The sequence below is a fragment of the Phaeoacremonium minimum genome (assembly GCF_000392275.1).
Source record: "Phaeoacremonium minimum UCRPA7 unplaced genomic scaffold PA7_03_scaffold_47, whole genome shotgun sequence".
Taxonomy (NCBI): Eukaryota; Fungi; Ascomycota; class Sordariomycetes; order Togniniales; family Togniniaceae; genus Phaeoacremonium; species Phaeoacremonium minimum.
Genome location: NW_006920954.1, coordinates 411,499 through 427,452, shown reverse-complemented (window position 1 = coordinate 427,452; position 15,954 = coordinate 411,499). Strand labels below are relative to the sequence as shown.

At 51.7% G+C, this 15,954-nt stretch overlaps 5 protein-coding genes across 5 annotated transcripts; 2 read left to right on the top strand and 3 right to left on the bottom strand.

Annotated features, from left to right (window-relative positions):
- Positions 1-101: 101 nt before the first annotated feature.
- Positions 102-819, bottom strand: UCRPA7_1021 (hypothetical protein; the record flags this gene model as incomplete). The annotated part of the gene is made up of 4 exons (XM_007913609.1): positions 102-135; positions 293-425; positions 487-706; positions 814-819. 4 exons carry the CDS (start codon positions 817-819, stop codon positions 102-104), a joined length of 393 nt encoding a protein of 130 aa, XP_007911800.1.
- Positions 820-3,460: 2,641 nt separating this feature from the next.
- Positions 3,461-5,156, bottom strand: UCRPA7_1020 (putative tubulin gamma chain protein; the record flags this gene model as incomplete). The annotated part of the gene is made up of 6 exons (XM_007913608.1): positions 3,461-3,691; positions 3,742-4,500; positions 4,551-4,733; positions 4,788-4,954; positions 5,050-5,090; positions 5,149-5,156. The coding sequence occupies 6 exons, from the start codon at positions 5,154-5,156 to the stop codon at positions 3,461-3,463; spliced, it is 1,389 nt and encodes a 462-aa protein (XP_007911799.1).
- Positions 5,157-6,622: 1,466 nt separating this feature from the next.
- Positions 6,623-12,157, top strand: UCRPA7_1019 (putative phospholipase d1 protein; the record flags this gene model as incomplete). Its single annotated transcript, XM_007913607.1, has 1 exon — positions 6,623-12,157. One exon carries the CDS (start codon positions 6,623-6,625, stop codon positions 12,155-12,157), a length of 5,535 nt encoding a protein of 1,844 aa, XP_007911798.1.
- A 341-nt stretch (positions 12,158-12,498) lies between these two features.
- Positions 12,499-13,290, bottom strand: UCRPA7_1018 (putative ubiquinone biosynthesis protein coq7 protein; the record flags this gene model as incomplete). The annotated part of the gene is made up of 1 exon (XM_007913606.1): positions 12,499-13,290. The coding sequence occupies one exon, from the start codon at positions 13,288-13,290 to the stop codon at positions 12,499-12,501; it is 792 nt and encodes a 263-aa protein (XP_007911797.1).
- Positions 13,291-13,790: 500 nt separating this feature from the next.
- UCRPA7_1017 (putative rna polymerase 2 transcription elongation factor protein) lies at positions 13,791-15,939 on the top strand (the record flags this gene model as incomplete). Its single annotated transcript, XM_007913605.1, has 4 exons — positions 13,791-14,011; positions 14,206-14,918; positions 14,972-15,111; positions 15,163-15,939. The coding sequence occupies 4 exons, from the start codon at positions 13,791-13,793 to the stop codon at positions 15,937-15,939; spliced, it is 1,851 nt and encodes a 616-aa protein (XP_007911796.1).
- Between the last annotated feature and the right edge of the window lie 15 nt (positions 15,940-15,954).

The following is a 15,954-nucleotide window of genomic DNA, read 5'->3' as shown; positions in this document are numbered from 1 at the left end:
TTTGAGGCCGAGACCGAGTCTGAGTTTGCAGACCCCTGTTTCCCCGGTTTACGTTGTTACCATGTTGAGGACTTCCGCCGGGGATGCTGGTATTCGGAGTTCTAGCATAGCCAGGAGGGAATTGCCTTGTAGGGCCTAAGGGAATAGGGTCGTTATTGTGACCCGTCAGCTGAGACCGGAATGGCTGCCCTGGACTACAACGGGCTTGAGGTACGAAATGAGGAGGCGCATCTCGTTGAGTACTTGAAAGTGTAAGCCACGTTGGACTGACATAACAAAATGTTGGACTAACCTAGGTTGAAAGGAGACAGGGGTGACATTCTCAGAAGCGATGCGCATGCGATGGAGATTTCCACCTCCTAAGGTATCCAGCCCCTTGACCTCGGCAGCGTCCTCGTCATCAAAGACATTTGAATTGATAGCGGCTATAGTGTCATGGTCAGATCCTGCCGTCGTCAGTCATTCCCGAAACTATGAGAGGCTTACCTTTCCATGCATTAGCAACCTCATTTGCATTGGGAGTAGTCACGGCTCGAACACTTTCAGAGGCGACCTGACCGAAGTTACCACCACGGCCTCGGCCACGGCCCCTGCCACGGAAGCCGCCACGAGAGCCACCTCCGTCAAACCCTCCACGAGAGACATCGCGGAAACTGGGGTTGTCTTCCATAGGCAGCTCTTCTACTCGGCCAAGGCCCAAGTCCTCCTATGAGATCATTAGAAGCCGAATGATGGGGCTGCTCAATCGACGAGCCTTCTTGATGGGTGGTATGATGAAGGGTGGCAATGCTACACACGCAGGACAGGACTTACCATCATGGACTGCAGAATCGCAGCTGTGGCTGGGCGAGACATGATGACTTCGCGTCGAGAATGAATTCGAATTGAATTTTTCTGGATTCAATGGAGAACAGGGAAGAGAGCAATCTGCTCGCTCTGGTGATGTCGGGTGAAGATGTATTAACCCTGAGCTGACCGCAGGGCAGAAAGTGAGATGATGACTGTTTAGGCGCCTTGACGATCTCGAATGATCATAAGAATCAACGACTCGGAGATTTTTCGACAGGAATCCCTAATTAGACTGTGATATCTGCAGGAATGAGCAAAACAGCAAATCAGGAAGGAGCGAGACAGCTACCAACTTGAGTGGCTGTATGAGGACACTCACCTCTGCTAATCGTGATAGCTTCGTAAGAAGGCCATTAAAGACTCGAAAACGGAAATAGAGAGGTTAACAGACAAAGAGACCAAATGCAAAATGGTTTTGGTTCCCGTCGATGTGGTGTGGATGAGGCAGAACAGGTGGTGAGGTAAAGGGTGTTGACGAGGGTACGCCCACCACACCCTGAAAGCCCCCTAGTATCAGCGCCTCGACGACAGGGTCCGCCGAGCCGGTTGTACAGATCTATTGCCTGAGGATTCGTTATTAGGCGAGGATCTCGAGTAAGTGTTTGGGGCAATGGTTGAGGAGAAACTCGATCAACACTTATTGTGATCCACAGGAAGGAAGAATGTGTGGGATTATATGTTGATGTTTATTTATCTTTTGGAGAAGGATCTCTCTGACCTAGAAGCAAATTTAAAACCAATTGGCACGCCTCGTGAGGGTGGTAGCCAAGGTGCAAGTGGCGGACCGGGGCGTGGTGTTCTTCATCGGGTTGACGGCCCCTTTTTTTGCTTATGCTTACCTGGGCCCAGCACAAACACAGTCGTTAGCTATTGAAGGACATTGTGGAACTTTCCATGGTTGATTCGTCTCGTTGCTTTGTTGATTGAGTTACAATATCAGACATGAAGCTTTGATAAGATATTTGAGCTTTTCGTTGTTGACAAAGCGCAAATGCATTCTAAAGAACCAAACAATGTATATTTGCAACTTTGATTGTTCATTCATAAAGTCACAAGTTAGATAGATTGACTGATAGAGACATTTTGATTGATATGAAAGACATCAATATGTTTACTACAAGATATATGCTCTACCTTGAGTTGAATGGATCAGCAACTAATGAGAAACGAGAAGTAAATGCAAAGAAGTCCATAAATCTACACCACTTTGACATTGGTACGGGCCGCTAGCAACTGTATAGGAAAATAGGACACTACAGAATACTCCTCCTCCGCTAGGGTAATAGACGTGAAATACTACAAGGTGGATACTAAAGGATGAGAATCGTGATAGCGCCTTAGATTGTTCCGTTTACTATTATTATACGGTCATCATGGAAATACTCTGAAGGTATCAATTCATGGCCGGCGAGGTAATAATACCCTTGCCGACGAAGATTTACTGCTCTAGTGAAGGCTCAAATCGGAATTGCCTGCCTCAACTTGTTGCCCTGTTCTTGTACATTCGTGACTTGAAGCGGGGATGTTGATTCGCTTGGCCGTTCTGTAGGTTTGGTTGTATTATAGGAGTCACATCCAGGCTTTTCACTTTATCTGAGATCACTTGAATATTTTGCAGTTGTCGACTCGCTGCTAGGCTGGAATACCGTTCCAGTTATAATACATAGAGCATGTTGAGTCTACATGCCGAATCTTCCACAAGCTCCCTCGCCAAGCATATACATTTATCGACTAGAGGCATCCTTCGGCGGACCTTCTAGGCCGTCCTTTCCTTGACGACCAATCTTGCTCATGTCTGCATCAGAGCCTTTGGTTGCCGGCTCGCGCAAACCTGTGGAAGACCCATCACCAGTGGAGATGTCACTGGAGATGCCACCAGCGCCGAGGTTGACATTCCGCGCGTCTGCTGATTGCCAGTCTGAGGCAACAGGAGGCTGATCGGGAAGAGGTAGGTTGGCCTGAGCCTTAGCGATCTTTTCGGCCTTTGAAGACATGGCTGGTTCTTTGAATTAGTTTTGAATTGTGGTCACACGACAGCATTAGGTCGACTTACCTAAGGTTATTTTGGAGGTTGTTTGAGATTTTATGACTGAGAGAAAAAATCTTAAGTTGGTGAAGACTTCGATTGATGTATTCTTGAGTCGTCTGAATGGAAATTTCAGCTTGAAAAGCCTCCCAAAAGTCGCGAATCGAACTTTTAAATGTATCGAGCATGAGGAGCTTCCTCTCCGGATTTACGTCATTGACGCAATCTGTACGTCAATGGCGGACCATCTACAGATCTTCACGGTTCCGGCCCCACTAACCCAACGCCGGGCGCTCTGAGGCGTCAGCAGGTGCTGGCAGAGCGACTCCAATTGTAGAATAGGATGGAATCAACGCGGCGAGACTCGCATGGGCTAGGTGAGGCTCTGCGCGTGTGATACAACCGAAAATTCGTCATTTGCTGTCTTACTTCATTAGGTATCTAACCTTACAATCCCTCAACGCCTGGTTTCCGGATGCATAAACCAAATCATAGTCCAGCAGGATCTTTCATGCAAGCTGCATTCCATTTGTCATCTCCATGGGCGGTTTAAATCCACAATCGTAGTCTTAACAGCTTCCACATCTAAGCTACCCTCTTGTCGGTTTCTGCTGATGTCGCCTTGTCTCCAAGATCAGGATTGAGATAGTCCGCATCCTCGGCTGCCTCGTACTCCGCAATCAGATCTGTGACGACTTCTCGGGATTCATCGAATTCGTTCAGATTCTCGGCGAAAGGGGCAGTCTTTTTGTAGCCCTCCATGAATGCGTTCCGCTTCCGCATGCCATCGTATTGCCGGACAATTCTCTTGAAAAGCTGATTGTTCATTAGCATTTATAGTGACATTGAACTCTCTTCCTTCTTACCGTAGCAATGCTGGTGTGGTTTGCCAGCATGAGGCCGCTTACGCGGTGGCTCATCGGGATGTAGGGGCTTCTCTTCGTCAGGGCAACCTGTATACTTGCTGGACCCCATGGGATGAAAGTTGCCAGTCTCCGCTCACGAATACGCAGCAAACTCTTGTGAACATCAGTTGGGTCTACCTCGCCCTGGATGACATTAAGAATGGAGATGTAGCAGCTCTTCTTGCCTGGCACGGTTGAAACCATGCGGTTCTTGGGTTGCAACAGCCGTCTCATCACATCAAGCACTGTTGTCTTGCGCACCGTCTTAGCCTGCTCGACCTGATCGCCGGTAAAGGGTGTGTAGGATGTCATCAGGAAGTGGCACCTCGGGGTAGGTATTAGAGACGCTAATATGCTGACCAGGTCGTTGTTCATATAGCCGGGGTATCGGAGAGTAGTCGTGCTTGCAGACATAACTGTTGAAACAAGCTGGTTTGTTTGCTGGAATGATGGTTCCTGGACGTGAAGCCTGTCCGCTGCAATGTGGGATAGGGCGCCATTGTCCAAAACCACGACTGAGTCGGCATTCTGCGTTAGCCTCCTCATCGCCAGCATGCTGTTGTAAGGATGGACCACCACGTCGCCAGCGTTCGTAGTATCGGGGAATACGGAGTATGTCTGAATGATTTTCTTCGGAAACCTGTCGTTTAGTCTCTCCAAGAGAAATGATCCTAGACCAGATCCAGTACCACCAGCTATGGAATGGAGCATCATGAAACCCTGCTCCAAGTTAGCGTTCGGATCTCGCCTCCAATTGAGTTGTTGCGTACCTCGAGCGAGTCGCTGCCATCTGCCTCTCGGTCAATCATCTCCATTATGTCCTCGTGCACCGATTCTCCTGTTTGGTATCCATCTCCCCAGTTGTTCGCTGCTCCGACACCGTTCTTCCCAACGTAGAAGTTCTCTGGATTGTAGATGTTTTTGTAGGGACCGGTTTGAATGCCATTGATGACCTGTTGTTTGCATTAGACCACAGCATACCATTTCAATCAGTCCTGGGAGCGTACACGGGGTTCCAGATCAATCAAAATAGCTCGTGGGATGTATCGGGTGTCGTCGCTTTGGTAGAAGAATACGTCCTTCCTGTCACCGCCTTCTGTCGCAAAGTCCTCGAGGTTTCCGTCTTGACCGATGCCGTGTTCCTGACATAGCTGCTGCCAGAACTGACTGCCAACTTCACCATATTAGTGTTAGCTGCCATACAACCGCCCTCCAGACCGAGAAGGAACACAATGCTGATATTGATGGTAGCTCGCGGGGTAAACTCACTGCTGTTGCCGCACTGGCCAGCCTGGATGGTGATGATCTCTCTGCAAAACTATTACCACGATGCTGTACCAGAGTATTGAGTGCGACACAGAAACATACCTCGGCATTTCAAATCATCCAGTGTTGAAGGCGCACCACTGTGCTTTCTTATTGAGGTTGATGATGGCGGAAGATAGACGCGTCGGGAGAATAATTTACGCGTGAAGACCCCACCAACAGAGGGGGTTGTAAGGGAATGTCCTTCAGGGTTAGGGTTGCTCTCCAACATCTAGGTACCATAATTGCCAATGGAAGTTAGATATGCATGGACTCAAGTAACGGACTCATGGTATGCAGTATTTTCGCTTGTTCTCAGTTATGCCTGAACCAGTCTTGACTGCTTACAATTGACACCCGAAGGTTGGTCTTAATATCATGATTTCTTTCATATCACGATTACCGGATCCTACAAAAGTGAACGGGACTCGGTTCAACGGACAGGCGGCACGGGCCATTAGTACAGTACATGCTCTATCGTCATCCCGTGTCACCACCCGCGAGGTACGTTATGATGGGCGGTGTTCTCTTCACGGCAGCCCGCAGACAGTACAGTGAATCGTCTCTGATACTTGATTGATGCGTTGGCCCTGAGACAGATCCTAAGTATAGGGGGTATGGGTTCTTCACCATGTAAACTTAGCGTGTTGTCCACGGCGATGGCTTCCGACCGCCGTACTGGAAAATAGGCGGGTCAGCCGGGCCTCAATAGAAAGGACCAGTGGAGGCTTTTTGTCAGGGTAGACCGCGAGCTCTGTCTTGACAATTGCCAAAGACGAAGTACGTCTCCTTTGACAGGAGGCTCTCGCATGTGATGATTCCACTAGTTACGGTGTGGGCTGAATATGCAGCATCTTCAGGTTTCTCATGCCACTTACAAGAAGCTCACGGCCACACGTGGCTCAACAAGCTGACATCATGATAAAGGGTGGAGTGCGCTCCAAGTTTTAGGTTCCCTCGACAATTTAGCTACCTGGCACCCTGGAACCCGGCACCCTTGTCGACAGTGTAACACCCCTGTACAGCTCAGTAATTGATGATCCACCCCAAAGAGGACCCCAATCTTCGAACGCAGCATGTATCTGCGCGCAATACGGGAACCCTCAACATTTTGTTTGAAGACTAGGACTTCGGAGCGGTTACGTTATTTCTTCTGCGACAGCGCTTCCTAAAGTCAGGTTGCACACCTAAAAGGAGGTATTTGAACCCCATTTACCATCTGCATACGGACGGCCGCTGGCAGACCACGGTTTCCACGGTCCCCCATTCGTTGTAGCAAACATCCCTCAGCCGAGCTTGGCAACTTGTGTTCAATTCACCCACTTTGTCCTTGGCACCTGAGTGAGACCACTGAACGAAACATAAATCAAGGTTGCCTCAATTACATTCTTCAGGTCTTGGTGTCGCGATGCTCATCTGTGGCGGCCCTGACCATCGATAATCATCGCGTAAGCTGTAATGCTTCGCTACGAAGTACCGAACCAAGCAGCTCGAGATCTCCCCAATTAAGCTCTGTCGTCACTGAACCTACACGAATATGGCAACACCGGTCCAAGAGGACATTCCTCTGCCGGTTGAACGAGCACTCGCGAATAACGTAGCGGCTGCAGGAGACCCTGCTGACGGCTCACCTCTCGAGAAACGCCTTCCGCCAGTCCCGAGCGCTACCATCGTTAATGGATCGTATTCCGACCCCGTTCTTTCGACGACCAAGAGCAAACTTGGAGATGGCGATGCGAAGGATTACCTGAATGGAGGCGTGCCTCATAACACGCTGTCCCCGTTGGGTCAGAACGAGTCGATCGCGACACATCAATATAGGCACGTGCCTGATGTCACAAGCACTACAAAGCTTGAGAATGGGACTGCCGACGGCGAAGAGGAGGGAAACATTGATGCCGCTGACCGACCACCGATGGCAGGGCGACGGAGCGTACAATTTGCAAGGGACGACGTTGTGCTTGACCCACCACAATTTCAGCACTCGAGACACGGATCATGGGATGCCAGCGAGGGGAAATCCCGGGGCTCATCCTTCATGTCCCGCTTGAAAGCACTCGCTGCTCAGGGAGGACTGCCCACTCCCAAATCGCCCAGTGTTCCTGCCGGAATTCCAGAATCGGGTGCTCAGTCTGCGGCCAGCTCGCCAACGACGGCACGCATGGGTCGACTCCCACAGACGCTCAACGAAGAGGGGAGTGACATCGACGCCGATGCAGAAGAGACAGCAGACGAGGGGCAGACAGATGCTTCGTCAAAAGCTAAGAAGAAGCGACGACGTATGAGGCGACCGAAGTTCGTTTCCGAATCTACACCAAACACACCAAGATTGGGAGGTGAGACGGATTCCCCCGTTGTTAACCGACGCTTCCCTGTGATGCGAAGGCGAGCAACCATGCCAGATGCGACAGATATTCGCGATGTCATGTCCGAAGGTGAGGGTCGTGACCAACTCGCTGTTCCAGACAGTGTCTGGACCAGAGGCAGCTCCTTCCTCATGGGAAGAGGTGAAGATGGTGACGAAGCTGCCGAGAGTCCGTCTGGGAGAAGATATGGCCATCTTCGACGTATCAGCGTATTTGGAGGAGGAGGTGCCTCCGACGGTGATGCAATGACACCAAGAAGACCCATCTTCAACAGCGAACGGGCTTCTACATTTGGTATCCAGAAGTGGAGACAAGTAAAGAGTACACTGAAGCTCCTGCGGCAGAAGGAGGACAGACGCTTCGACTACTTCAAGTCTGCCGAGCTCATGGCAGAGCTACGAGCAGGAGCCCCAGCAGTGCTTATGTTAGCGAGCATGATTCAGCGGGACGAACATGGGAACAAGAGGATCCCTGTCTTGCTTGAACAAGTTAGACTCCATATTCGGGACAGTTCTCCAAGTCCTGATGATGACAGTGAGAGACATTGGCTGTTTACTATCGACTTAGAGTACGGAAGCGGCCCAAGTAGAATGAGATGGACTGTGAAGCGGACAATCCGCGAAATTCTCAATTTACACTGGAAGTACAAGCTCGCCCTCAGCAACGAAAAGTATTTACACAACCGTCCAGAACTCGGCACTAGACCCAAGCAACCTCGTTTCCCGCTCTCTGCTTTCCCCTACCTCCGCGGCGTTCGTGGCCTCGATGACAGCGATGAGGAGGATCTTGCTAGTGTTCGCGGTGATGATACAGCGGAAGGGACTGCTGGCGAAGGCACTGCAGCAGAAGTAACAGATGGAGAGCGTCGACCGCAGAACAAGAAGAAGAAGTCGCGCATGAACATACTTGCACCGCGTAGAAAGACATCCGCCATCGGCGAAACCGGCTCGAATTTAGAGAACCAGGCCCAAGCTGCACTGGATGCCATTGCTCAACGACGAAAATATGTCGAGCGACAGCAAAGAATGCTAGAGAAGTACCTTCAAGAGATGGTACGGTGGCTCATGTTTAGAGCTGATAGCAACCGTCTTTGTCGGTTCCTAGAGTTATCTGCTCTTGGCGTGCGACTCGCCGCGGAGGGTGGCTATCATGGCAAAGAATGCTACCTTCACATCCAGTCATCTAAAGGTTTAGATTTCAGACGAGTCCTGACCCCCGCAAAGGTCATCGCCAGACATACACGAAAATGGTTCCTCGTCCGCCAAAGCTATATTGCCTGCGTTGAGTCGCCAGAGAACATCGACATCTATGATGTCTACCTTGTTGATGCCAAGTTCAAGATTATATCTAAGAAAAATAAATTGAAGCAAATCGGCACCGGCAAAGCAAACGAGTCAAGAGAAATTGACCTCACGGCTAATTCTCTTCAAGACAATCATCATACTATCACGATTCTTACATCCGAGCGCAAAGTCAAACTCTGGGGTCGGAACCAGCATCTAATCAGGCAGTTCGAGGAGTCAATCACCGAGATGTTGAAACGTACTCCTTGGCATCAAAGAAACCGATTCGGTAGTTTTGCGCCAGTCAGGACAGGAGTTCATGCTCAGTGGCTAGTTGACGGTCGTGACTACATGTGGAATGTATCTCGAGCTATTGCTATGGCCAAGGACGTCATATACATCCACGATTGGTGGCTAAGCCCAGAGCTGTATATGAGACGTCCAGCATGCATTAGTCAAAAATGGAGACTAGACAGACTCCTCCAGCGCAAGGCAAGAGAAGGAGTCAAAATCTTCGTCATCGTGTACAGAAATGTCGAGGCTGCCATTCCCATCGACTCCGAGTACACAAAATACTCTTTGTTGAATCTACATCCGAATATTTTCGTGCAGAGATCTCCGAACCAGTTCAAGAAGAACCAGTTCTTCTTTGCACATCATGAGAAGGTCTGCATTGTGGATCATCATATTGCCTTCGTTGGCGGCATTGACCTCTGCTTTGGACGATGGGACAATCCTCAGCACCCTATCGCTGATGACAAGCCAACTGGCTTTGAGCCCTTGGAGATGCAGGATGTTCCGAAGGACGCTGAACATTGCCAACTATTCCCTGGAAAGGATTACTCTAACCCCAGAGTTCAAGACTTCTTCAGGCTTAACGAGCCATACGAAGAGATGTACGATCGAAGCAAGACTCCCCGAATGCCTTGGCATGATATCTCGATGCAAGTTGTTGGTCAACCTGCTCGGGATCTCACCCGTCATTTCGTTCAACGATGGAATTATGTCCGTCGTGGTCGGAGACCTACACGCCCATTGCCTTTCCTTCTTCCGCCTCCCGACTTTAGGAAGGAAGATGTCGAAGCTCTTGGCTTGTCAGGCACTTGCGAAGTGCAGATCCTGAGATCTGCATCCACCTGGTCCCTCGGTATCGAAGATACAGAAGCAAGTATCCAGGCTGCGTACGTGAAAATGATCGAAGAGTCTGAACATTTCGTTTACATGGAGAACCAATTTTTCATCACGAGCACGGAGACACTGAATGCCAGAATTGTCAACCGCATTGGTGATGCATTGGTGGAGCGTATTATCCGCGCCCATGAAAACGATGAGGATTGGAGATGCGTTGTTATCATCCCGCTTATGCCTGGATTCCAAAACTCTGTCGCCGAGCAGGATGGCACCAGTGTGCGACTGATCCTACAATGCCAATTCAGGAGCATCTGTCGTGGCGAAACGTCCATATTTGGTCGCTTGCGTGCTGCCGGGATCGAGCCAGAGGATTATATCCAATTCTTCAGCCTGCGTCAATGGGGAAAGATTGGTGCTAATGATGTTATTACGACTGAACAACTCTACATCCACGCCAAGACCATCATTGTGGATGATAGAGTTGCTTTGATCGGTTCCGCCAACATCAATGAGCGGTCCATGCTCGGAAATCGTGATTCGGAATGTGCAGCAATTGTGCGCGACACCGATTTGCTCTGGTCCACCATGGCTGGACAGCCATACAGAGTCGGCCGCTTCGCTCATACTCTCCGTTTGCGCTTGATGCGAGAGCACCTTGGTCTTCCAGTAGATGACATTCTTGAAGAAGAGAGACAAGCAGATCTTGATCGTGAAGAAGCGGACTTCGAAGCTGAGATGAGCCAGATCTATGGTGATGAATCTGACGAGGAGCCACTTGCTGAGAGCTCGAAACAAGGCGCAGGCAACCTTGATGTCGATTCCGGCGCCCGTCCCCATGGACGGGGCCATAGTTTCAATTATGATGTGGATCTCGAAGAGCATCATAACGTGGAGTCCTCGAGCAGCTCTAGCTCGTCTAAGGCAAAGTCAACCGATTCGAACGTGGAGCGAGTGATCAGCAACCCCCAGCATAAGCAGGAGGTCGAAGGCTATGGTACCGATCGTTGGAAATCTGCTCAGCAAAAAGGACTCGACCAGGGAAGGGATTCTGTCATTGTCCACGGTCGTGAGGTTCTCATCCACGACATCTCTGCGGAAGGCAGAGGCACCCTTGATAAGCCAAAGGTTGCGCATGAGCTTCAACCATCAACCGAGTCAATTGCTCATGACACTGGAGAAAACAAGATGCCTCCTATGCCTCCTATGAACAGGCGTACAACTGATCAACTTGGGCTACCCCGAGCCAATCAACTTCCAAATTTGCCTCTTATGGATGACACTGACATCGGAGGACCGCCATTGCACTTTGATGCAAATGGCAACCCGTGTGCCCCACCAGCCGTCCACCCTCTTGCAGCTGATATCAAGATGGCGGAGTTCAACAAGGACTCTATGCGCGATCCACTAAACCCCAATTTCTACGACGACGTTTGGTATAGAGTTGCGGAGAACAACACCAAGATTTTCCGTCGTGTGTTCCGGTGCATGCCCGATAACGAAGTCACGAATTGGCACGAATACACAGATTACGTCTCATATCAAATACGATTCCGCGAGAACCAGGAAGGCAAAGGGGCAACCAAAAGCGAAGAGCCGGAGCGCAAGTCGGAGTGCCACCCTTCAAGACAAGCCACATCAGGAGGTGCTGGTATTGGTGCACCTGGCCCTACGGTGGTAGCCAAGACTTTGACTGAGAAGCTAACGGGACTGGTAACGAAAGACGAAGGCAATATCGGCGAGCCAAGAGTCCCCGCGACGGATGATATTATAAGCGAAAAGAATGCTCAGGGAGCTTCAACTCCGCGCTCACATGCCCGACAAGACTCGAGGCTGGACATTGAGAAGGCCGCTGCAGCTCAGCGTGCGATGAATACTCCTACTTTAGCTAGTCCCGTTACGAGCCCTACTTTGGAAGGAGATGACTTGTTCCCTCCAGCAGCAAATGGCACTGAAGCACAGAAGACTTCGACAAATTTGACACCGCCCGAGCCAGAAAAGAAGGAGAGGCGTACCACATTTACCAACCAAGAAAAGCCCTCTTTGAATTTGAACGGTGCCGCACCAGCTCAGGCTGCTGTCGGCTCAGTCAAGCGTCGCAGACGCGCAACAACCAGAGGAAGTCGGCGAGGCTTTGTAAGCACGGAGGACCTCTTGCCCAAGGCAGAGGCTGAGGGTCTCCTCAACATGACCCAAGGTACTTTGGTGCAGTTTCCCTACGACTGGCTCATCACGGAGGAGAACAATGGCAACTGGCTCTACCAGGTGGACCAAGTGGCACCTCTACAAATCTAGTGAGTACATCTTAACTTGACAATTCCAAGAGATCTCTAACACATCGAACAGCAATTAAAAGGGTGTCTCAGTCACGTGTACTGAGTAGTGTGTTAAAATCGAAATAGCTGGTAAGCATCCACGGCGTTGGCGGATCATTGCATAAGGCATGGGAGCCTCAAGGAAGCGCACTGCGGCAACTTGGCACTGCATATAGCCTATTTATTCTTTTGGCTGTCCTATCGTAACAACCTTGTATTTTCGCTTTGTACATTTTTCTAACATACAATATCGTACATTCTTAGAAAGAAGTGATCCTCGTGTAGTTGTACAGTATGGCGTCCAGGCTGTGATTCAGAATTCTATACCCTCTCGCTCACCCAGATCGCCCCTCGACAGCCTGCCCTAATGATACCTGTTAGAAGCCAATGCGGCTCCGCCTTCTTAGCATCGTTCTCCACGGCGTGATCCAAGTGCTCGAGCTCCTCATCCCGAATCCTTCTAAGAGTATTGATGAGCGTCCGCAGCTCCTCGCCGACCTCGTAGCCCTCCGCCTCCCACTGGCTGACCATCTCCAGCAGCGTCCGGATCTGCGAGTTGTAGTGGTCGCCGATCTCCGTCTCGACCGCCTCCGTGCACGCCATGGCCGCCTCGCGGCCCATGACGGCCGTGGACCAGCCTAGCCCGTACGACATGACCGACCACAGCGGGTAGAGGGCTGTCGGCCGTACGCGGTGCTTCGCAATCAGCGCGTTGAACGTGTCGAAGTGCCCGACCTCCTGGTCGTACATGTGCTTCATCAGCGGCCGCAGGTGCGGGTGCCGCGCGATGATGGGCGGCGTCTGCGCCGTGTAGATGAGCGTCGCGGCTAGCTCGCCAGCCTGGTTGACGCGCAGGGCGGCTGAGAGGAAGTCTCGCTGCTCTTTAGTGAGGGGTTTGAGCTTGCCCCTGGGCGGCGCGCTGGATGAGGAGGCGTGGCCATCGCCGTTCGGGGAAGAGGGGATGTCTGTCGGCGTTGCGAGTGTCGGCGGGGTGCTAGACAGCAGGCGCCGGGAGCTCGGGGTGAAGAGCGCTGGAGCGAGGAAGTCGTGGATGTGCACTTGTGATACCCGCACGCGCTGGGCGGAGCGCAGCAGTGCGTTTGGAGGAGGCATTGAGCCGAATGGTGACCTGCTCTTCCTTGTGTATGTCTATTCAACTCTGCAAGAGGTAAACTTGAAATACATATATCCGAGAATTAGAGCTCGGAGATCAATATCGATGACCTGATGGACCAGCAATCGTGTCATACGATTGGCCGGTCCCTGCGCGCCCGGAATTTTCCGCCACGTGCAGAGAAGCTTGGACCATTGCCCACGCCTGCGCGATGAGCCGCAAACGACAAAAGGAAAGGCTGTCTGAATAGGGGACCAACGTCTTATTGTTCTTGCCCGTTGTCCACCTCTTGTCAACTCACTGGGATAACCGGGTCTATGGCGCCTTGGGATTGATAATTATTGAAGAGTTTCTGTACTCTATTGTATTACTATCGACTTACACGGGTCAATCCTTCCTTCCTTGCTGTTCTTGCAACGTCTGGCCAACCCTCGGATCCGCAACCCAGAGACTCCTCGAGCCTTATCATCGTCGAACCGCTTACAAACACATTTTCAACATGTCTGACATCGATGACGAACTCCTTGCCCTCGCGGGTGGTGGTGATGTGTCTTCGGACGAGGAGGATGCGGCTTCTATGGACATGAGCCGCGAGGAGTCGCAGTCTCCTCCTCCCGTTAAGAAGAAGGAGGCACCAGCAAAGGGTGTGGCGACAAAGAAGGTGGCTGCAAAGAAGACCAAGAAGAGGCGCCAGGAAGACTCAGAGGAAGAGGGCGAAGCGTGAGTCTTTCCCCCACCATGCATCAGACAAATTCGTCCCATCCCGACAAACAAACTTGCATCTGCCTCACCTTTGCTCCCTCACAACCTTTTCCCGCTGATTCTCCGAACCATTTTCTGCCGTCCATCCCATATAAGCTCAAGATGCCCTTCCTTCATCATCATCATACTAACACTGGGTCCTGGCACCACAGATCCTCGGCCCCTTCCTCTCCCAACTCCCTCGATTCCGCCCCCATGGACGAATCCGACTCCGACTCAGACTCTCCTCAGAGCAAAAGCCGCGACGATGAGGGAAGCAAGTACCCCGTCGAGGGCCTGTTCATGAGCCATGCCGAGAAGGCCGAGATCATGGCGATGCGAGAGTTTGAACGAGAGCAAATTCTCGCCGAGCGAAAGGAAGAGAAAGAGCGCATGCGTCAGAACGCGCTACTGCGCCAACTCGTGACGAATCAGGAGAACGAAGAGAAGAAGCACAAGAAGCGCAAGGCGAGCGCCGCAGATCTTGAGGATGGCCAGAGGAAGACTTCGCGGGTCCGGAAGGAGACGAGCTCGGCTCTCGACACTCTAAAGCGAGCCAGAGCAGAGAAGAGCGAACGGATGCGCCGCAGGGACGAGCGAAAGGAGAGATCTCCTTCCTTCCGAATCGACGATGCGGATGCCTCTGGCGATAGTGACGTCGAGTGGGCCGGACCGTCCAAGCATAAGTCACGATCTCCAGAAATCAAGGAGGTGCCTCTCGCTGATTTCCGGGACGTCGAGAGAGTACGGGTGGGCCGCAGTCGATTCGCAGAGGTCTGCTTCTTCCCAGGCTTTGACGAGACGATCACAGACTGCTATGTACGTATTAATGTCGGTCCTGATCCTGACACTCGCGAGAACGTCTATCGCATGGCAGTCATCAAAGGTGAGGTCAAAATGTATTTACTAGCTTCAAAGCGTTTGCTCACTCCGAACTAGGTTTCAACACGGGCAGACCGTACGCAATGGAGGACCTTCGTGGCAAGCAATTCGTCACAGATCAGTATGTCAAGGCAGCCCACGGCAAAGCTGTACGCGACTGGCCGTTCATCGCTTGCTCAGATCGTCCGTTCACCGAGGTACTATCTATGGCTTGTCGCAGTGCAAGTGTGGTGCTAACACCTATATAGACTGAGTGGAATCGGTATCAGAAAACCTGCCAGGCAGAGAACGTCCCACTGCCCAAGAAACCTGCGCTAGCCAACAAGATCGACGACATCAATCGTCTTGTCAAGCGAACCTGGACAGAAGAAGAGCTACAGGTCAAGCTCGACCGCCAGCAGAAGCTGAAGGCTCGTTTCAGCGGTGTTGAGCGAGAACGCCTCGAGAAGGCTATTGAGAAAGCCAAGAACCAGGGCAACGACCAGCGAGCCAACGAGCTGCAGGATGAGCTTGACAAGCTCGAGACGCCGCGCCTCGCTTTTAGGACATCGCTGGCGCCCGCTGGCACTAAATCCGCCTCCACCCCCAACACGCCGTCCCAGCAGGAGCGCCTGGCAGAGCTCAACCGCCAGAACCGGAAGCGCAACCAGGAAGCCGTCCGACGGGCGCAGATCCTCGAGAAGAAGAAGGCGCGCGATCTCGAGGCGCGCATTGAGCGCGGCGAGGCGGTTGAGGAAGACACGTCGCGCCGGCTCAAGACAAAGGCCAAGTTCATCCACGACGTCAACGAGAAGATCGAGCGCAAGGCGGGCGCGGACAGCCAGAACGCCAGCGGCACCAGCACGCCGGCCAACGGCGGCACGCCTCGCCTCGGCGCACAGAAGCCCCAGCCGCTGCTTCCTCACCTGGCCAAGCTGCAGGCGCAGAACGCCACCAAGAACGGCATTCCCACGATCCACAAGCCGCTCATGGACGATGATATCATCGGGGCGTTGGATCTAGACATTGATGTTGAGATCGACTGAGGTGTTTCCGATTAG